The 22,823-nt window shown below is 43.9% G+C and overlaps 1 protein-coding gene across 2 annotated transcripts in view; it reads left to right on the forward strand.

Annotated features, from left to right (window-relative positions):
• RAMP3 (receptor activity modifying protein 3) overlaps nt 1–22,823 on the forward strand; it is an 88,112-nt gene that overhangs the window by 24,543 nt on the left and 40,746 nt on the right. Inside the window, exons 2-3 of one of the 2 annotated variants that reach the window (XM_006026820.3) lie at nt 3,925–3,954; nt 7,124–7,256. In XM_006026820.3, coding sequence (XP_006026882.1) covers nt 3,925–3,954; nt 7,124–7,256 — 163 coding nt within the window. The remainder of the gene's footprint in view (nt 1–3,924; nt 3,955–7,123; nt 7,257–22,823) is intronic. The other variant, XM_025207827.1, reaches the window with a different exon arrangement.

Consider the following 22,823-nt stretch of genomic DNA (forward strand, 5'->3'; position numbering starts at 1 on the left):
AGGAGGCAGGGGAGCGCTCTGCTGTTGGTAGGAGAGGGGAGACAGCGGAGGCTCCAAGAGGGAGCTGGAATCAGGGGAATCACCCTGCAGCTCCTCCTAACTCGGAGGAGTATTTCCTGTAAAAGAGGAGAAAGGAGAAATCGCTCCCAGAAGGAGGGAGAACGACCGGGAACCAGAGAACCGGTCTGAGGCTGTCATACGAGGCCTGGAAACATCTTGAATGCATCACCCAGCGGTTGGCGCGTGGACGGGGTGTAGGGGAGGCGGAGCCCCGTGGACCACCGTGTCAGACGACTGTGAGTAACACCGTCTATTGGGAGGCCCCACCCAGGATAAAGATCTCCACTGTAGACCCCTCTTAAGGTATATATTTACATCCAAGTCGTGGCAGGCGAGTTGAGGGGAGGGGCAACACCCCAATAGACCAGGCGGAGTGGGGCACAGGCTCCACAACACTCATGACTTACAATTGACACAAGTTCTCTGCAACAATAAATCTTTATATGTACTTTAAAAGAAAAGTACATATGGCCACCTAATTCTTGTATATGGAAGCCTACATACAGAACAGAGGTATTTAATCTTTAAATACTTAAAGAGGTTCAAATGAAGTGTTTTGAAATGCCTCATATTTAGAACAAAAATTTAAAAAATAATCTATGGCACATCACAGACCTTGACAAATCATCAGTAGCAGTCGCCCTACAACCATATCCCATCCAACTGTGATCCTGATTACTCTTACAAACTGTGCAGTGCCAGGTCACTCATTGGATGGGAGACCACTAGGGGAGCTTTGATTTCTTGAGGAAGAGGCAGATGGTGATTCAGTAGGTGCTGTTTTCATCTCAGAGTCAATATTGACTAATACTTAATCATGCTGCTGAGGGAAAATCGTTGGCTGCAAACTGCCATCTCAAAAATGAGATAGAAAACCAAGATCTTCATGGCCACTTGTAGTCATTAAATATCTTTTGGTACTTTTCTGTTCTTCAGTTAATGAGAAATCTGAGGAGAAATTAATTTTTTTGGAGTGAGCCAGACAAATTTTGAATATTAATGCAGAGAATCTACAGCATAGTATATACAGAATATTACTGTAATGTCCTTTTTTGATAAAACCCTACATACTTGAGCCAGATGAAACAAGAGATACTTCACATATTCTTTGGAGAATAATAAAAATCACTCAGGTGTGTCAAATATTTAGGGAAACTGAAAATATCAGAATAATTTGCCCTTTTGAACCTGCATAAAAAATAAAACTCATTATTGCAAAGTGGGTTTGGGAACATGACACCGCACTAACCCAAATGTTATTATAGGTTCATACAGTGACTGAGGTAGGAATAATAGTGTCTCTAAAAAGGGTGCCAATACATAACAACATTACACTTAAATATGAACGAGTGATAGCATTCATTTGAAAGGTGAATTTGGTGTAATTTGTTCATCTTGCCATATCCCAAAAATGGCCTTTCTTGCATAATGAAAGGCCATTGGAAAGGCCATAATGGTTCATCTCACCTTATCCTAGAAATGGCCTTTCTGGCATAATAAACGTACCAGGGGATTGGTACATTTACACCCTCTGCCACTGTGTGACACAGGATACTGGGCAAGATGGAACTATGGTCTGATCCAGTAAATGGCAATACTTATAGTCTTATCTTGAATTTTTATGTTACTCTGGGTCACTTCAGATAATAAATCCTGTAAGGTCTTGTATGGACAAGACAGAGTGCATAATATACAATAAGTGTGCAAATCTGGTGTCAGGATTTCACTCTTATTGTATGTGCTTTTTGAAGACATATTAATAAAAAATCCTTGTTTTGCCGTTCTCTTATTTGCTTATGTCTTTCTTCTGTTTTGCTCCTCTGCTGTGTTCTTTTACAATGTCTCTATGTATCTCGACCCAAAACTCCCCCAGTCTTTTCTGTCTTGCTGCTGTACCCACCTCACTAACTCTCATTTCTATTGAATTTCTACAATGTTAATTGGTAACCACTTTAACTTGTATTTGGATGCAGAGGAAATAAAGGCAGCTGCTGTGACTTCCTTTCAATGTGATTAAACCTGCAGCCTGCTCACATGATCAAAATAACCTCTTTTTTCCAATTGTTGGTCCAATTAAAAATGTTTGTGAATGCATCATATTTACTGCAGCATCTTCCACAGCTGCCCTTTGCTTCTAGCTATGTATATCCTAAGTGCATTTAATGGAGTTGGTTGATTAAAAGACCTTTAAAGTTGAATACTCAACTTAGCCCTGATTAAAAGGACTGCCTGTTGAATCATACTTCAGGCCATCTGTCTATATCCTGTCACAAGTCTCACTTTTGTCTCCTGGTTAAATCTTTTTCTTTAGGGAAATATCTGAAAATGCTAAAAGCAATGAAAGATGACCATCAGAAGATGATCTGGGTGCTCATACTTTATGTGATGGTATTCAGACACTTTTTTTGTTTACAATATGTTTGAGAACAATCTTGTGAGACCCTTTGTGTCACCTTTGACCAGCAATATGAGTAACATTTCCTTTTATGTTACTGGATGGCTTTATAATTAAAATACAGGAATGAGAGTCAAGAAGCCTCCTTTATAATTGGCTTGGTTACAGTTATCCTAATGTGACGCTGGAAAAAAGCCACTTAAACTCTCTGTGCCTCTGTTATCCAATCTGTGCAGTGTGGATAAATCTTTGTGTACTTTCCCTGTCCTTTCTTTAAGTTAGCTTGCTTCACAATGTTGTTGTGAGAATTCCTGTATTTATGACTGGAGAGTACTTGGAGCTCCTTCAATACGAACTGACAGAGCAAGATTTCCAAATGAAATGGAATTTGTCATTGTGCAGTGAAACGTCTGGTTGTTTTATAGTGGGTAGTTTATCTTCCCCAGAAAACTGGGAATGGGCTTTAAACTGATATGCATTTCTCGACAATCAATAAAGAATATTATGAAGTGTAGCTTCTTAAAACTCCACAGGGAATTCAGTTACTAATATGTTTAAGCCTTCTTGGCTTGAACTAGCCTGGAAAAATAAGTATTGTATTTCCAAGAGGAAGACAACTCTTAGGCTTTGCAAATGGAGCTCAAAACCTTATGTCAGGGTATAATCCAAGCATCTTGATATACCAGGGACTCCTGTTTCTTAGAATTCTAGTTAATTTTCATTCATAAGTAACTTGTATGCAAATAATCTTGCACTTGACCATGACAGAAGATTATTGCTTAGCAGGGACTACATACTTTTCATAGACATTTGAATAAAACAGTTCTTATAGAATGGACTAGAAAAGTATTAATGAAGGCAGAATTTGGATCTACATTATTTCCTGCAGAGTACACCCCACTCAATGGGCCTATAAAAGGTGTAAATGGGGATCTGAAGGTACTCACTTGGAAAATGACTCATGTAGCTCCAGTGGATAGGTCTGCAGCACAAAGTTTTGCCTGCAGAGTGTGAAAAAAATCATGCTCCCTCCTTTTTCCCAAAACTATGTTGACATGTCAGCAAACCCCCTGGTATGGACACAGCTAAACTGACAAAACAGTGTTCCTGCTTCCTTGGATTATGTTGTTCAGTGAGATGGTATTGGCAGAAAATTTCAATCCATTGGCATATTCTGTCTCTCCACTAGGGAGTTTTGCCAGCATAGCACTAGGGCAGCAAAGGCGCTAGAGCATAGATACATCTTTACAGAGCCTGTGTGATTTATATAAATTAAAAGATATATATGTTCTTTTTTGAGCAAATGGTAACCATGATTAAGGTGGGGTGGGCACTTGGAATGTGCTGTTGACTCATTAATTTGGTCAAGACTATGTCTTGTTTCTAGCAGTACTCCCATTTTAATCATGTTGGAATAAAGTCATAACTTCTAATAAATCCTAATCAATCCCCTATTCTTTTTTTCCTAGTTAATCATGTAATGACACTTGGATTAGGAGGTGAGTTGTTCTTTTGTTTCTAAATATGAAACAGATATTACGATTTTGTTAACGGTATTTCTTTAGAAACACATGCTTATATATGTTAGGTCAGTCAGTCAGTTGACTTCTATACATTTTGGTCCAATGGCAGTTTGCTTTACATGAGGCACTCTTATTTTTCACCAATCCAGTCTCTAACGAGTCTAAATAGTCTAGCTATGGTAAAACTTTTAGATATATCTTTAGTTCCCATTTGTGAAAGAAGCTGCAGCATGAGAAGAATTGAATACTCTGACTGAAACTCGTGCTTGATCAGATGTTTTTATGGGAAATATCTTATACATTTAGATACCTGTTCATCTGATTCTACAGTATCTAATTCTGTATATATTTGCTATTTTGTAAGATGTTGAAAAATATTACAGCCCTGAACACAGCCTGCTAAAAATGCCCAGTGCATGAAAACCAAACCAAAGTGTACTTAGTAGGAGTCTAAGAAAATCTCTAGGATTTGTATTGCGCACTGAAGAACAAACTTTTATTTGATCACACCAAAAGAGGAATTATATTTCACGTTAGAGTCCTTAGTGGAGAATACCCTGCTTCTAACACTGACATTTAGTAAACAGGGGCGCCTATACACATGCAGATTAATCAAGTCTTCTGGTGCGTGGTAATTACTGAGCTCCAGTAAACTCCAGTGTCATATGTATCAGCGTCCCCTTGCTGAAAAATGGCAGTGGGGATATTGCAAAGATATTGTTTCAGTCAATGATGTCCCTGTCGAACACAGCATCTAAGACTAATACAGGTTTTTGTTGAAAAAAAGACTTTGACTTGATGGTATAACCTTCTTAGTGAGAGACTCAGGCTGTTAGCATTTGCTGTTGTTATAGCAACTAAAACTGAAGTCACTTGTAGATGCTAGAGGAAGATATTTTCATAAAGGGGAGCAGGAATTAAGAATCTCCAATACAATACACTATTTATCTCTTGCAAGTCTCCTGCAGCAGTGACAGGACCATGGGCAACTGGTGTAGCATGTGCCCACCAGTGACCGGTCAGTGACCAGGGGGCAGGTCCCCCCATGGCCAATCTTGTTGACTGGCGGGGAGTACCCCCCAGAGCAAAACTTACCAACCAGCGAGTGGCACACTGCTCCCACAAGTGGCCGCGGTGTTCTTGGAAGTGGCTGTGGTGCTTTCAGAAGTGGCCACGGCCTACATCCGGTGCTTGCATTCCCTGGCCGGTGCTTGCAGGGGGGCACCGGTGCTCCCACCTAGGGAGTGTGGCCTGAAAGGGGGTACACTGGTGCTCTCAGGGGGTGCATGTGCACCCCCATGCACCCCTTATGCATTGCCACTGGACAGGACATTTCCAAGACACAAGCAAATAAGAGAAAGAAAGTAAAGGCCCCTATTCAAATTTCTGTGAGAGTCTTCCACTTCCTAAAGACCAGGTTCTACTATGTGTTCTTTTCCAGGGTGAAAGTAGGGCAGTTCAGTCATTTCTACCTGACTTTCCTCCTAGAATTTGCTCCTTTTTCCTTTCTTCCAAATTTCGAGAGTAAAGTTGATTGAAACATTTTGATGATGCACTTTTTTGAATTAAAATTGCAGTTTTGTGAAAATGGAAACTTTTCCCAAGAATATAACTTTCAGTTGGAAAAAGTAAAAACAATAAAAAATTAAAATAATTTTGACTTTCTCATTCTGATTAATTTAATTTTGTTATATATGTTAAATCTCTGTAAACATAGTATTAAGATATTTCAATATTATAAATAATATAGTTTTAATGTCATACAAAATTTGAAAAAATGAAAAACTTAAACCAAAACACATTTAATCTTGTCCAAATAGGATGTCTTAACAGTATCAAAGTGAAATATTTCAATTATCCTGAACAGACAGTTTTCAGAATTTTTGTTCTATAGGAACTTTGAAATATTAACTTAATTTTTCAATTCAGCATGAAAACAAATTTTGAAATATCAGAATTGTCCATGGAGATCCTATTTTATGACCAGCTGTTCTTTTGGTATTCTATAAGCCCAAAAGAAAGTCAATTATAATAGATTGTTAAAAAATTTCACTCCTGACGAGTGTAGACCTAAAAAGTTGTAGGAACTGCTAAAAATAATGCAAGGGGAAAGTGCAGATGCTTTGTAGATGAAATAAACAAATATTCATGCTATTAAACTGTTTGATTGAACCTACATGCTTTTAGCAAGCGATGTCTATTAAACTTGAAAACTTCTTTCTAACCTACATTATACCCCAAAACAGTATATGTCCTATAATTCCATTTTGCCTTGCAGCATAGAATCATGTTATGATTGTAAATGCAGTTGGATAGGTTCCTATATGCTGGACTGTAGAAACCAATGTTTTATACAGCAGTATGGCTCAGTTGGCCACAGAAAGACATGCACAAATTCAAATCCTGTTCCAGGAGTTGGACTTACACTCAGTATTGATCCTGCACTTTTTAATTGCTATTTAGTATTTTATATGTAATAATTGCTAATAGCTGTGCACAGGTGGGTGGTGAAGGAACAGTATTGTGCTATTTAGAGGTTTAGTCATTTCAAATCAACAATCCATTTCTAACAGCCATTGGAACTTGCAGCCCACATGGTGCTTTTCTAAGAGCATGGTTCTGGACAAAACTCTTCCCTTCAGGAAAAGAAATATGCTACGTTTTAAGGTTTTGCATTAATTAATTGTGAGCGTAAGCCTTTTTCCTTTGTCTGCCAGTCACTGTATTATTGATAAAATAGAGAGGGAGGACAATCTGGTGGATAAGCCAACAGGGCTGATAATCAAAGTACTTCATTTCTGTTCCTGGTTCTACCTGGGGCAATTTATAATAGTCCAATTTGGCTACAGTGCAAGTGGTTCCCAATGCAATTAACTACAATGAGAATACTTGTACCTGGTGTGAACTTAGTTTGAAGGATTCTTTTTTTGCTTCATTTTTCTTATGGGATAGATAACAGAACTCAGTGGTATTGTGAAGCTAAATTCATTAAAATCTGTCAAGTCCTTTATGATGACTGGGGAGAAAAGGGTTTATGCTAAAAGTGCAAAATACAATTGTATTAATTGTACTGTGCAGTAAACATGCTCGTATTTCTTCCTCCTTCAAGGTTCTCAGATTAAAAGTGCTCTTTGATTTGTTTTAGGTGCACGACATCAAGCAATTGTTTGCAATGAATCTCTCATGTTAGAAAAGTTGCCTACCTGTGGAAAATCATTTGAAGAAATGATGAAGAAAGTAGACTCCAAAAAATGGTGCAACCTAACAGAATTTATCATGTAAGCTTCATGGTTTGATTTGTAATACTTTCTGATCATTTAAAGATGTTGCTTTTCCGTAGAACCAAGTGTCAAGCTGTTAAGGATGTGATGGTTCCCCAAACTAGGATGAATTTGAATACAAATGTATTTGTTTTGCTATCATACAGAATTTGGCAGGAGTATTGAGGTACACCTTCCACTGAAGTCAACATGAAATACATGCAGCGCTTTGAACATAATGAGAGTTTTACTTGAGTAAAAACTGCATGATTTTTCCCCTAATTATTACAGCAATAAAAAAATCTGAATAATAGCTTCACAAACCGGCAGCTCCATTACCACTTCCATCTGTTACAATCTGCATCAAGCTGCCCTCTGTGGCAATAGAAAATTTATGTTCATTAGTCATTGGGATGTACTATATGGCATCTCACGAAAGTAAATTTTACCACACCCCTGGTCGGTATAAAACATTTGTATTCTATATACATTTTTTAATGCTGAAATCCCATATACTTGCTCCCTCCTGGCATAGGGGTAGATATTGGAGTTAAGCTCTCTGTTTGTGGTAGCAAGTTGCTACACTGCCTCAGGGGCAGAATAAGCAACAGATTGTGATTCACATTCACAATCTGCCTCCCACAATCTACCTGAGGGGTTTGGGTGGAAATATACCCTGCACTAGCTGCTATCTGAGGCAGCAGATGTTAGTGAATAGTTGGCACATGCCTGAGGAGGAGCGTGTGCCAAAGCTGTTTTGAGCTGTATAAACATAGAATGACTGATGGAGCTCATACTATATAGCATATTAATAGAGGTTGATCAATAAACTCATGAGCACTAACTGATACTTCACATATGAGAACCGCTTTATATTTAATTCAGGATTCAGGCAATGTTATTACTTTTCCCCCTTAAAGAATGTACATAATGAGAACCTTTGATCAAACTCTTTTGTTTTCTGTATTCACAGCTATCATTTTTTTCTGCCCATTTATTTGTATTCCAGGAAGGCTACAGTAACATTTTTGCCAGGAGAGCTTTAAAAAAAAATGCCTCTTGTTACTTAGTTAAATAATCTGTTCTAAAAACAAGGCAGTCTATAGTATTTCAACTATTACAATTTGTTTTGATATCCAGACTAGCATGAAAAGCTTAATGCTACCTGTTTTTTATGTACAACTGATTAAAATGCTATGAGATTGACAGTATGTGGGCACTATCATTCGTCCCTTATTTGTCTCCCTTTTAGTAGCTATTACAAGCAGATAAAATCTCTCTTTAAAGTCTCACTTCAAACTCTGCCCTGGAGGAAATCATTAGGGCTCATTTCATTAGTGCCATTAGTTTTAGTGGAACAGCTTCCTATTCAGAGTATCTGTATTTGAATCTAGTGTTTTGTGGCTTTCCAAAGTGCTGAATATATGCAATGCCAAATAAAGAAAGGTGGGAACTTCAGGTGTTTAGTACTTCTGAAAACTTAACTCAAGTGAATTAACTTCAGCAAAATAAAAACCAAAAGAGAAGAGAGCATTTTTCTAGATCTGAATTCAGTGTAGGTCCCTACCTCCCTCCTCCTCCAGTTTAAGTTCCTCTTCCTACTACTTCATTTCCTTCACTGGCACTTTCTCTTCTGCAATAGCTTCTAGTCATCCCCCTACAGCTTGGGCAAGACATCTTTGGGGCTTGAATTCTGTCCCCTGCCTGTCTTGTCGCCAGCAGACACGTGAGATGATAAAACATAACATCATCTTTTTTATGGTGTCAGCTCTTCAAGTGACATGCTGAGGTTTCCTTGGCACTTGCATTCTCCTGCCTGCTGTTACTCCAAAGTCAGGTAAAATCTCACGCAATTTGGCAACAGATTAACAATCCTGTATTAATCCTTCAATTTATATGTTTATGATCATTCTAAAAATCATTTTTAATATGTAGTTGTTTTAAAACTCTTAGGGTATAGGTTAACCCAGTGATGGGAATTACAAGGGATGTAATGCACCCACCCTATATTTTAGCCTCTTCTTTTTGTCACCATAGGCTCTCTGCCGTCACAACTTGGTTCCATCCATTTTTTTTCCTAATAAGAGTAGCACAAGTGTTTTAAGACTGAATCCAGATGGCTGGATTGTCAGAGGAAAGCAGAGCAAGAATCTCTTTTCTCCAGGCATTGGGATGGCTAAATATGGTTCCATGGAGTTAAATTCCTTCTGTTACCTGGAGTAACATGCATACTGCAACATGTTTCCTTTATAACAGGCATTTTCACAGAAGTAGATCTTCTCACCCCTCTCCTCCTCTGCTCCCCCTCTGCTATCCACACTTTTTCCTGTGTGTAGAGGTAAGGCATCATACAAAGCTGGACTCTACTCCAAGCAAGGAAGGTACACCTTCCCTCTTAGCACTCCTTTAATTCAGTCTTGCCTCCTAGTTTACTCACCATTGGTGCAGCAAAACCTCTCATTCAAAACTCTTTGGTGATGACTTTATTCATCTTTTAAAGGTTAACCTTGCCTTTCTAATCCCAAAGGCGTGTCAGATTTGGACTGCTCCAATTTCACTGCATTTCAGATGGTTCAGAAACTGACCTGTCACTTGAAGAGGATGTATCATCACAGCAATAGCTTTCTTCTTGAAGTGATAAGTGATGACTAAGTGATAGATCTCTCTACACAATGGATCTGAGAGTCTGAAGCATGCTATACTCTGAAAAATGTCTAAGGGTTTCACTTCCCGCCTCTAAATTATTTAGCGTAAGTCTGAAACTGCATGCTAAAATATTGAGGCAAAAAATGAGCTCTTACTTGTCACAGAATGATGTCTGCTTATCTGATTGGAGACTTGAAAATAATGGGGTAGGGGAGAATAAATATTTCTCACTTTGTTTTATTCTCAGAAAAGCTGATACCGTGGAACTCTTTAAGTGTTCTTTAGCTAAGGAAAGCAAAACTCACTGATGTGCTAGAGAAAGCTGTCTTAGTGCATGAACATAGGAAAAAGAAGGCAACAGAAGGAACTGGGATTTGAATTTTACTATAAATAGTCAGGAAGACGAGAGACAGAGAAAGTACAGTGAAAGACTTGTCTCATTCCAAGACAAGCTGTGGAGAATGTACCCTTATGGTATAACTGGTTGTCTGAGTTTCAGGTTCTATTAAATAAATGTTGAAAAGGTTTGATAGTGAAGAGTTGGGCATATCTGTATCAGAGATCTGTGAGCATTACAACATCAGTATCGAGAAACTAGCAAATTGCCTGTCAAGAATGATGGGGTTGGGGGGACCAAGCACTGCCATCCCATGCCACTGCTGCTGCCTCCCAGGAGGGGGGGGGGTGAAGCTTGCCCTGCTGTCCCCTTCATCCCCTTCCGCCAGCACCCCACGTCACTGCTGCTGCCTTGCAGGAGCAGGGCAGGGAAGCTTTCCCTGCCATCACCTCTGTCCCCCATCCTGTGTCACTGCCACCTCTTGCCCCCCTGCTCCATCCCCTCCATCCCCGCCATCATGGCGGCGATCCACAGAGCACTCTATGTAGAGCACTCTGATTGGTTATTTCAGTAAGCATTCTGATTGGCTGCCAAAACAACCAATCAGAGTTTTCCAAGAGTGTTATGGACAGACAGACAAAGCCCTTTATATATATAAAGAATTAGTTTAGGGCTTGCCAGATTCCCTGTACGGACACACTCCATATAGCCCTTTGGAAGCACAGTATCTACCTCACCTAAATACACTCTTAGTGCACAGTAAGAATGGCCACATAGGGAGGTTGCGCAAAGAAGTTGGTGTCTAGATTGCAGTGAGAATGTCATTCTTACTGGTAACATTCTGCTTTGTCATTTTGAGCTTAAAAGGCACTTTTACATGTGCTGTGACACATTCTGATTAATTGAGTCTGCTCTGATTAATCAAGTCTACTGGAGCGTTTTAATCAGAACGCTCCAGCATGCTACAGTGTCTTGTGTATTCAGCGACCCCATGTTTCAAAATGATTGTGGGGATGATTTTTTAGTTAAAGCACCCCCACCACCATTTTGAAATGCAGGATGCTGAATACATGAGACGCCCAAATTGTCAAGCACTGTAGTTAAAGAGACACTATTAGTATAGATAATGGACTTCTATGAGGAGAGGGATTTGTTTTACTTTTTATTTTAATTTATGCACCGATAAAAATTGGCATTTTGATTTAGGCTGATTAAAAATATCTTGGAATTGAGATAATGAAGAGGAGTTTAACATTTTGCAGCCATTTTAAGTTTAAGGATGCATTGTTATCCTACAAAGAGAAACACATTTAATGTGAAATTCTTGTGTCTCATCCACTTGGGAGGATCTATTCCCTTTTCCAGTATTTCTTTCTCCAGAGAGTGGTAGATATTTTGTAGAAAGCCACTGGATAAAGGTGTTTTATACATTGGAATATAGTTTGGGAATCTAGAACCTGCCACCATTGTTGAAAAGCTATTAAAATACAATGTAAATTGTAAGTTGTGGAGCAAAAAGTGAATGTGTTGAACTCAGGGCTGTCCAACTGTGGTCTATGAGGGGTTCATATGCAGCTGGGCTACCACCCAGCTGTTGCTCCCTCTGTGATTTTGGCTCTAGCCCCCCCCATCTCTCCTTCAATATTTGCTTTGTATTCCTGCCTCAGGGGATGGTGCAGCAAAGCCCAAGAGGAATGGAGACCCCATAGATCAGTGCAGTGAAGGAGCTGATGTGAGGGCTGCCTGCATGCACAGTGTTAGAGGGGCTGTCTGCATGTGTAATGCAGCAGGGATGGGGGAGTGTGGCCCAGGGGATTCTGTTGCTTTCACTAACATTGCCCCTAGGGTATGTGGCCCCTTGGTACTTAGAAGTTGGACAGCCCTGTTTTGACTCATCAAGTCATTCCCCCGCCCCCCCCACTTAAATAGAGCATTGTTATTTTCCCTCTTTTGTACGATATGCATTACATATGTTACAATTTGATGAACATAAGAATATGAGAAGCACCATACTGGGTCAGATCAATGGTGGAAGTGGATGCCATCAGCTGATCTAAGGGGTGGGGTGCAGTTGTAACCCTGCTTTGATTCCTACTCTACTCAAACTTTAAAACCAACTGCCTGGGATAGGTAGGGACATTTCTATTTGGGCAGCATTGAGGGAGTCAATTAACTTCATGGCTCATTAACATTCCCTGATTCTTGCTTATTTCTATCCACTCCACAGGTGTTAACAACTCACTATCCTTGTTAATGATTTGTTACGCCACTACTCGAACTATCCTTTCTCTTGTAATTTTGCTTTCTGTTAGTCATTTCTGGTAATGTCTCTCTTCTATTTCATAGCTGAACCAACTGTTCTTAGCTGTAGCTAAATCCTTACCTCAGGTCTGGTAATATTAACTCAGATTTAGAAATGACTGACAATGAAGTATTAGACGCAGTGTCAAGATACTCAAGAAATCTAGATTTTTATTTTGTGAATCTGAATGAGATGTACATTTAACTATAATGACTGCAGGAATAATACCACAATATCTTTTGACTATTTTGATTATGTTTGCCTAGTTTGTTTTGTTTTTTTAAACTTTATATATAATCTAGCAAAGTCATGCCCATTCCAATAGTTACATCTGTTTTTGTTCCGATTGTAAACTGAATAATATGGTGCTAGCCCCCTACCATATTAGTGAAGCTTCTAGTTTCTCTTTAACTGGAGAAAAATGTATCGTTATATATAATGATGTGCCATACATTATGCACCCCCTTTTCAAACTCCTGGATCCACCCAGGTTGGATGCTATAGAGCAGGGGTTGTCAACTTGGGACACGCACACCCCCAGGGGTACTTAGAAAGGTTTTGGGGTATGTGCGGGTGGGTGGGGATGGAGCATGCCCCAGAGCATGGCGGAGGCATCTCCCCTGGTGCGTTTGCCTCTTACCTGGGGGAGGGGTGCACTTGGCATTGTTGGTTCCACATGGTACATTGCAGCGCTTCCCCACCGCCCTCAGCCAATAGCCAGCAGTGGGTGGTGGCAGCAGCAGTGGTCGCTGCATGTGAGCTGTCCCCCTGTTTGGCTCCCCCTTTCCAGTGCCACCACTAGTGTACTAGTGTGCCTCCAGATCTGTGGGTGGGGTGGGCTGGGGTTGGGGCTGTGCCAGGCTGCTCTTGGTGGGGGGGGTGGGGACTGGGCTGTGCTGTGCTGCGCTGCACCTGGGGCAGGTGCTGGTGTCACTGGGAGAGAGGTTGGAGGGGCTATGGCAAATTCTAGAGTGCCCGCAGCCCCTCCAATAGCCCCCTGCCGGCGCCACCACCAGTGCCTGGTCCAACCCCCTGCCAAAAAGAGCCTGGTGCTGCCCTGCCCCCAGCCCACCCCACACACAGATCTGGGGGCATGCATTCCCCCATGCCCTCCCGGGGTGTGCGTGGCTGTCCCAGGCTCCACCCACCCCCATGCCCTCCCGAGGTGCGTGTGGCTGTCCCAGGCTCCACCCACCCCCATGCTCTCCCGGGGTGCACGTGGCTGTCCCAGGCTCCACCGAGCTATGCAGTGCCTGCCCCTGCCTCTTCCCCTGCTCCACCACTTCCTCACCATGGGGGCTTATGGGAATGGGGATATGGGGAGGGGATCACTGCAGCCACTCCAGAATTTGTCATAGCCCCCTGCCTTCCAGTGCTGTCTTGGCCGCAGGCTGCATCCTGCCCCTCCCCATGCAGATTCAGGGGCACAACTCCCGTGCCCTCCTGGGGGTGCATGTAGCAGCAGGAGCTGCCCCACCACATGGCTCAGCCCCACGCCCTGTCCCCTGCCCCAGCTGTACTTCCTCCCCCACCACTGGGGCAGCCCGCCCCAGCCCACATGCACATCTAGGGGCACATGCCCCCCATGCCCTCCTGAGATGCCCCCTGGATGAACTACTCATGACTCTGTCTCACACCCTGCCCTGCCCCGGCTGTGCAGTGCCTGCCTCAGTCCCACTCCCTCACACAGTACAGGGGCCTCAATCAGACCTCCCCCTCTTAAAAACAAGAAAAAAATATAATGGGGTACAGGAGCTGAAACTTTGAGTCAGAAAGGGTACACCCATTAAAAAAGATGGAAAACCCCTGCTATAGAGGGAAAGCATTGAACTGGATATCTCTAGACTTATCTCTTCACTATTTATTATTCTGCCTATCATCCACAATTATGGGTTTAGAGATGCTACAGGAAACATCTCCAGCTATTCTGTTCAATGGCCATTAACACATGCATCATCCATGAATTTATCCTATCTCATTTTGAACCTGGCTGTGTTATCTGCCTCCACCACCTCCCGTGGCAACAAATTCCACAAGTTAACTATGAGTTGCTTAAAAGAATACTTTCGCTTGTTAGGTTTAAATCTGTCACTTACAAACTTCAGCAGATGCCCCCTAGTTCTAGTATTCTGGGATTTGGTGAATAAAAGTCCCTATTCTCTTGGTCCACAACCTTCGTGATTTTGTAGACCTCTGTCATTTCCATTGTCCATCTTCTCCTTTCCAACTGAAGAGTCCTAGCTTTTTTTTAGTCTTTGCTGGTATGGCAACTGCTGCAGGCACCTCTCTGTACCTTCTCTTTGCCTATTCTAAATCTATGGCATCCTTTTTGAGATGACAGGACTGGAAATCTTTGAGAGCTCCTGGTGCTCTGGTGAAGTGCCTGATGACTGGAAGAAGGCCAATGTGGTGCCTATCTTCAAGAAAGGGAGGAAAGTGGATCCTGCAAACTACAGGCCCATCAGCCTGACCTCTACCCCAGGGAAGGTCTTAGAAAAGATTATCAAAAGAGGCCATTCTTAATGGACTGGCTGATGGCAACACCCTGAGGGATAGCCAGTACGGGCTTGTTGCATGTAGGTTGTGTTTGACCAACCTCATTTCCTTTTATGACCAGGTGACCTATCACCTGGACAAGGGGGAAGAGATTGATGTCATATATCTTGACTTTAAAAAAGCCTTTGATCTGGTATCCCATGATCTCTGCTTGGCAAAACTGGCCAACTGCGGCCTTGGGTCCACCACGATCTGCTGGCTGGGGAATTGGCTCCATGGTCATCCCCAGAGGGTGGTGGTTGATGGAAGTCAATCGTCATGGTGTCCTGTGACCAGTGGGATCCCTCAAAAGTCTGTCCTTGGACCTATATTGTTCAACCTCTTCATTAATGATGTGGACATTGGAGTCAGAAGCAGACTGACCAAGTTTGCCGATGATACCAAACTTTGGGGTAAAGCATCCACACCTGAGGACAGGGTGTAATTCAGGCTGACCTTGATAGGCTCAGGAAATGGGCGGATGAGAACCTGATGGTGTTTAATGCTGAAAAATGCAAGGTTCTCCACCTTGGGAGGAAAAACCTGCAGCATGTGTATAGGCTCGGCAGTGCTACGCTGGCTAGCACTATGGATGAGAGGGACTTGAGGGTCAGGATTGACCACAAGATGAACATGAGCCTTCAGTGTGATGCTGCGGCTACTAAAGTGACCAAAACCCTGGCTTGCATCCATAGATGCTTCTCAAGCAAATCCCAGGACGTCATTCTCCCATTGTACTCGGCCTTGGTGAGGCCGCAGTTGGAGTACTGCATCCAGTTTTGGGCTCCACAATTCAAAAAGGATGTGGAGAAGCTTGAGAGAGTCCAGAGGAGAGCCACGCACATGATCAGAGGTAAGGAAAACAGACCTTATGACGAGAGGCTGAGAACTATAGGACTCTTCAGCCTGGAAAAGTGCAGGCTCAGGGGCAATCTGATGGCCACCTATAAGTTTATAAGGGGTGTTCACCAGGATCTGGGGGAACATTTGTTTACCAGAGTGCCCCAAGGGATGACAAGGTTGAATGGTTATAAACTCCTGCAAGACCATTTTAGGCTGGACATAAGGAAGAACTTCTTTACTGTCTGAGCCGCCAAGGTCTGGAATAGTCTGCTGCCGGAGGTGGTTCAAGCACCAACTTTGAATGCCTTCAAGAGAAACCTGGATGTTTTTCTTGCTGGGATACTATGACCCCAGCTGACTTCCTGCCCCTGGGACAGGGGGCTGGACTTGATGATCTTCTGAGGTCCCTTCCAGCCCTAATGTCTGTGAAATCTATGAAATGCACACTGTATTCAAGATGGGGCACACCATAGATTTGCATAATGGCATGGTGACAGTGTCCACTTTGTTTTCAGTTCCTTTCTTAATGATGCCCAACGTTTTATTAACTTTCCTGGTTGCTGCTGCACATTGAGCTGATGTTTTTAGAGAACTATCTACAAGGACGCCAAGGTTTCTTTCCTGAGTTGTAACAGCTAGTTCAGGACCCAGCACTGGTACATGGAAAAAAAAATTAATTTTGATACATATCACTTTGAGTCAGCATCTGATACCCCGATACCTTACACAAGTTGCATAGTACCTTAAATTAATGATAAAATTCTACTTGGTATAAGTAAAAATATTAGCACCTGGCCTTGTATCTGCTGGACTAATGGGTGATATTTTGTACTCCTCCTGCCAGTTCTGCTACAGCAGCTAAAATATATTGGGGGGAGATTTTAGAAGGAGGCTCGGGAATCCACGTCTCATGACTTTCAGTGGGAGCTGCGTGTCAAGCCTCCCCTTGCACCTGAGAAAAATCTCTTCCCTTGAATGCTGTCTCCCCTCTATATCATGTAATCAATGTTTAACACAGATTATTTTTATCTGCCAACTTGTTCTTCACAGTGAAGCTGCTGCATCTCCATATATACCCAGGGGAGAGAAAAAATAGGGTTTTTTCAAATGTAAAAGGATAAAATATACAAGGCAGAATTCTATATTAAAAGAAACTTCTATAAAAAAAATAAAATATAAATGATAAAAAATAGGCATAAAATTTTCTTTGGAAACATATTTGATGGATAAAATATTTATTGGCATTTTCCTGTCAAGACTGAAGGCTCATTTTAAAGTTTCCCTGCATGGACGAAATAGAAAATTCAGTTCCAACTTTAACAATTTTAACTTGTATGAGGCCTGATGTGCTAGCTTGACCTCACTTCTCAGTGTGGAAAAATCACCATGAGTTTATGGATTCAATTTTGTGCCTCTCCTACTTATTGTGGTGGTCAAGTGGCTTGCGGAGCTATGGCCAGTAGCCCGAAACAGCAGGTGGGTACTTTTGACTGATGGAGCGGAATTAGGCACCGGAGCATATTGGTTGTAACGAGATTGTTTACTTGCACCGTCGATGAACACAGTGCAGGTAGAGAAACTGGCTTAGGTTACAGTTACAAATGCGACGAGAGCTCTTTGACGCGAACGAAACAAGACGTCAGTGAACGGCTTATCGAGCATGCAGGGATGGGGTATGTCAGGTAAGTCAGTGACGGGGAGTCGTTGGTGGGTGATCAGTCCGCCAAGTCTACTCCGAGGTGTACGTGGAGTTCTCCAACTTGGGCGGAAACTGCTTTAACTTTTATATGGTCCGTAAGCCAATTACTAGTTGCCAGGAAGGAATAATTTGGAACCAGCCAATGGGTGGCGCACGTTCAAACCATGCAGTCGTTGGACTTGGGGGGATTTTCCCCTGTGCTGGAATTTTCCACTATGTTGTAATAGCGGAATTTCCCACTGTGGTATAGGCACCAAATCAATGGAATTTTCCACTGTGCCATAGGCATCAAATTACTGGGTTCTGACACTTATCAGACAGAAAAACCTGGACTGTTAATATTGCAATACTCACTTTCATTTTTTCATTAGAAATAATGACACAGGGATAAATGGGTGCCATTTTTGCCAAGGGTTACTTGCTACGTCAGTGTTTTATTGATAAAACTGCAATATAGGCCTGATTCTGTTTTTGCATCTAATGGTATAAATGAGATCTAATGGTATGAGAGGAGACTTTTTTTGGCATGCTGAAAGAACTTTCCTATAAGACTACTGAAGCTATAACATGGGTGCACAGGCCCCGTAGCACCACAGGAAGCTGAGACCCATGGAGCCTTGGAATCCAGCCTGCAGAGCTCCTCATGGGTTGAGAAATTTGGCAGTGGGAACAGTGCCAGTTAATACTGCTACCCCTTCCCACTGCCAAAATTCCAAGCCATGGGTTGGAGTGTACCACAAACCCCTGCAGGACCAGATCTGTATCCATAGCTGATTAGGGACCAGGCCATCCTCTCTTGTCTACCCTACTGTGGGGCTGGGCTATATCCTCTTCCCTCTGCTTGTCCATGTTGGAGCTGGACCACACCCTCTTTCTCTCACTGGGCCTGACCGTGCCCTCCCCATGTAGCTGCTTGGTAGCTGAGCCATATCCTCTTCCTCCTGGGGGCTAGGCCATGCCCCCTTCTTCTCCTATCAGGTAGGCTAGGGCCAGGCCATGCCTCCTTCTCATGTGGGGCAGAATTGGGGCTGAGTCATGCTTCCTCTGCCCTCCACAGGGCTGGGCCAAGTCCTCTTCCCTGGTATGGTTGGATTGGGGCCAGGCTGCTCCTCACCCCACTCCACACTGTATGGGGCCCACACCCAGAGCTGTCACTAGTGTGGGGGGTGAATCAGGGTGACCGCCACAGGCCCTGCCCTTTGTGGGGCCCCGCGGAGCCGGGCAGAGCAGCGTGGTGACTCTGCACTGATGCCAGCTTCACATCCGGCCACTTGGCACCCCTGCTTCTGAATCTGCCACTGACTTCCTCATGTCTGGGGGCAGGACCCTGCACAGGCTGATTTGCTCTAGGCCCTGTACCCTGCTCAGGTCATCTCTACTTACGGCACCCACCTGGGCACCAGATTGAGTCCATCAGCCAGTTCCAGGCAGTGACCAGTCCCTCTGTGGGCTATCTGGCCCACTGGCTAAAAAAGTTGAGCAGTACTGGTCTAAAATGTCAGAATGGATGTTGAAAAATTGGAAAGGTTTCAAGAAAGTGTTACTAAACCAATAGAGGTCTGGAACTTCAGTTCCAGTAGATTTTAAATGGTCAGTTCTAGTTTATCCAAGATTAAGAGGTGATTTGGTAATTGCCTATTTGTACTCAATGGGAAAGTGATTTCTGATAGTAGAGAGTTTTTCAGTCTAGTAGGAAAACGCAAGAGGAGATTCAATGGCTGGAAGCTGAGGTTAGGCATAGTCATATTAGAAATAAAATGCAAATGTTTAAGTCTAGGAACAGAAATTACACATAAACTGGTATAAGTGATCAGAAACTAGTTCAAATCTGTAACACAACAGAAGTTCAGTGCATATAAACTGCTTTCAAAATGGCTGAAACCAGTTTAAGATAAACCTAGTTGGATGTAGTATCAGACTTAACTGATTTAGGTTAATTTGGTTTATTGAACTTCTGTCCCAGATCCCTCCAGATTCAAGTCAACTCACAGTCCCCCAGCTTCCCAGGCTGATTTGCACCTCCTCTATAAGCTTCACCTCCTTTTAGGGTGGGTGGGCTAGCTTTGACCCAAACTGTCTTCTTCAGTCAAGCAGGAAGGCGTGCTCTAGCACCCCCTGACTTATGGCCAAAAGTGAATGTCTGTTCACTTGCTTATCAGTTCAATCTATGCCTTTAGACCAGGGGTGGGCAATTATTTTGGGTGGAGGGACGCTTAGCGAGTTTTGGCAAGCTGTTGAGGGCTGCATGAGTAACCCCGACCCTTGACAGGTGCCCCACACCCTGGTCACCATCCTGGAACCAGAAGTCCCGCCCTGACCTCTGACCCTTGCCACCAGAAGTGCCTCCCCTTTCCCATGGAAGTACTCCTTTGAAGAGGGTTTGCTATCTTAGGACTGGAAAAAAGCAAATTATGTACTAAAAATCAAATACCCATAATATTATATTTTAATTCAATTAAAATATATATATTTTTGTCCTGATATGTGTGTGTTTGTGCTTTATATGTAGAAATGATTGCATAATAACTCAAAATGCAGTGTGTGGGGTGTGCAGGGTTGTTGGGAGGTGTGGGTGGGTGGGTGGATGTGGGGTTTGTGGAGAGCTATGGATGTGTGTGTGTGTGTGTGTGTATGGTATTTGTGGGATGTGTGATTATGTCTGGAGGAAAGTGTGGCTGTGGGGTTTGCAGGAAGGGTTGCAAGGGGGGAGCCAGCCGGGCCTTTGCTGCCCAAAGCCTCATGGCTATGTTTGCACCCTGGTGGCTCCTGCTGCCACCAGGAGGCTGGTGGCTGCCGGGGAAAGGTCTGGCAGGCTTGGGGGGCAGTGAAAGGCTCTCCCAGAGCTGTGGGGGTGGCACGAGCTGGCAGAGCTGTGGCTCAGGGTGCATGAAGCCCAGGGAGGTGGGAACTTGCATCACACACCAGAGGACTGACTCACCGCCAACCCCTGGACAGGCAGGGAGGCTGCACAGGAGCCAGAGCAGAGCTGTGGCTGCTTTTCTGCTTCAGAAGCTCCTGCAGCTTCCAGGAGGCCAGAGGCCCCAGGGAAGCTCTTGGCTGGCCCTGGGGGCAGTGCGGAGGGCCACCTGAGGTCTTTGGGGGTGGCATGTGGTCTGGGATGCAGGAAGCCCAAGGATGATGTGCGGAAGTTGCATCCTGTGCCTGAGGCTTAGGATGGCAACAGCCTGGCTTCCCCCCCCACCCCATGGGTGGCCCTGGTGGGTGCCAGTGCCCTGGCGGGAAGGCCCAGCACCCCCTGCTCTGCAGGGGCCTGGCAGTCTGGCAGAAGCTCATCCCCTGGCCTCAGGATGGGTGGGAGGCTGCTTCAGGAGCTGGACTGGATTCAGGGCTGCCTTTTTTGTTCCCAAAACTCCTGCAGCCTCCCCAAGCTTCCTGTGGCCTGGGCCGGGCCCCTGCCAGGTTGTGCCACCCCCTAGCAGCCTTGGGAGGCAACCTGTGCTGCCCCCAGGGCCAGCCAGGATCCCAGGGCCCCTGGGCTCCTCTTGGCTGCAGGAGCTTCTGGAGCAGAACAGCGGCAGCGGCTCCACTCCCACTCCTGGCACAGCCTCCCTGCCCATCCTGGGGCTGGGGAGTGAGCGGCCACTGGGCTCCTATGGGGCAGGGGGGCCTGGGCCTTCCCCCTGGGTTGGCAGCACCCACTGGAGCCTCCCATGGGGGGAGCAGCCAGGCCATTGCCACCCCAAGCCTCAGTCACGGGATACAAGTTTCACGCCACCTCCCTGCACCCCGGGCCATGTCCCTACCAGCTTGTGTTGCTCCTAGTGGCCCCAGGTGTCCCCTGTGCTGTCCTCAGGGCTGGACAGAGGAGTTGGGAGCCAGAAACGGCCAGGCAGTGCCCCAGGACTAGTGTTGGCGGGGCCCAGAGCAGGGTGGCAGGAGCCCGGGGCACAGCTGGCTGGGCTCTATGGAGCTGGGCTGGGCTGCCCCAGCAGGGAGAGAGGGGAGTTGCTCTGCTCTGGGCCCCACCAGTGCTGGCTCCCGCATGCCCCCTTGCTCCCAGCCCCCCGCCCCAGCCCTGTGGCCAGGTGGGGAACAGCGTACACAGCCCTGACCCCCTCTTACCTGAGTTTCCCACTCTGGCACAGGCAGGAAGAGCTGCATGGTCCCTCCAGCTGGGGGACCATGCTCTTCCAGGGGCCTGCTGTGGCTTCCCCTGGGTCCTGTTGGCCCTGGTTCCTGTCATGTTTGACAGGAGCCAGAGGCAAATAAATATTAATTATTAAAATTTTTCTAGGGGCTCTGTGGGCCAGATCGACTATCCTGGAAGGCTGGATCCAGCCCACAGGCCGTATTTTGCTCACCCCTGCCTTAGACTAACCTTAAACGATTGAATCAATTCAGCCTTGGGCTTTTTGACTGTCTGTACCTAGCCCAACAGTGGGGGTAATTAACCTTTTTTAGAACAATTTGCCAGAGGATGTAGGTGATTCTTCATTACCTGACAGTTTTAAATTAAGACTCAATGTCTTTTCAATGGATATGCTGTAGTTTAAACAGGCTTAGTGTAATTATTGGATTCATTCTGTGCCCTTTATAATGCAAGAGGTCAGACCAGATGATCACAGACGTTCTTAAAAAAAAATATTGAATCTATAATAAGGATACTCAGGAATGTTTGTAAAGAACAGAGAATAAGTTTCTGGTTTTCAAAAAGAGAAAGTGCACGTCCAGGATAATAGAGAATGCAGCTTTAGAAATGTTAATATGCAAGGTGCATATTCCTCAAAGGAGATTAAGTTTAGGGAAGACTGCCAGAGACAGTGATGCTGGTGCCTGTTTCCAGGAGCCAGTTTTGATACTTAAAATATGTGTTTATTACATAACAAAACAAAGCTTGGTTAATGGAAAATCAAATAAACAAACACTTATGAAGACTGGCTTACACAGTACCAAGTAGCCTCTTCTTCCTTTAGACTTCTTTTTATAGATTTGTTGATATCAGCCAGCCTTTAGACTATGATTTAATTGTAACCAAGCATCCATTTAAATTATTATTATTGATCAGGGGATTAAAACACTGGAATAAATCTTGAGTGCCTATATTTTGGCTGCCATTGGTAAACCACATTAAAAAAAGCTTTTAGTAAGCCCTTGTTCCTACAGTTAATAGAGAGCCTGTCTAATGTCTTTAGTCTACTGCATATTCTTAAATCTGACACCATGCTCTTCTTTGTCTTGTTGAGTATATTCTGAGTTTACTCT

This window comes from Alligator sinensis, unplaced genomic scaffold (assembly GCF_000455745.1).
Source record: "Alligator sinensis unplaced genomic scaffold, ASM45574v1 scaffold456_3, whole genome shotgun sequence".
NCBI classification, from domain to species: Eukaryota; Metazoa; Chordata; order Crocodylia; family Alligatoridae; genus Alligator; species Alligator sinensis.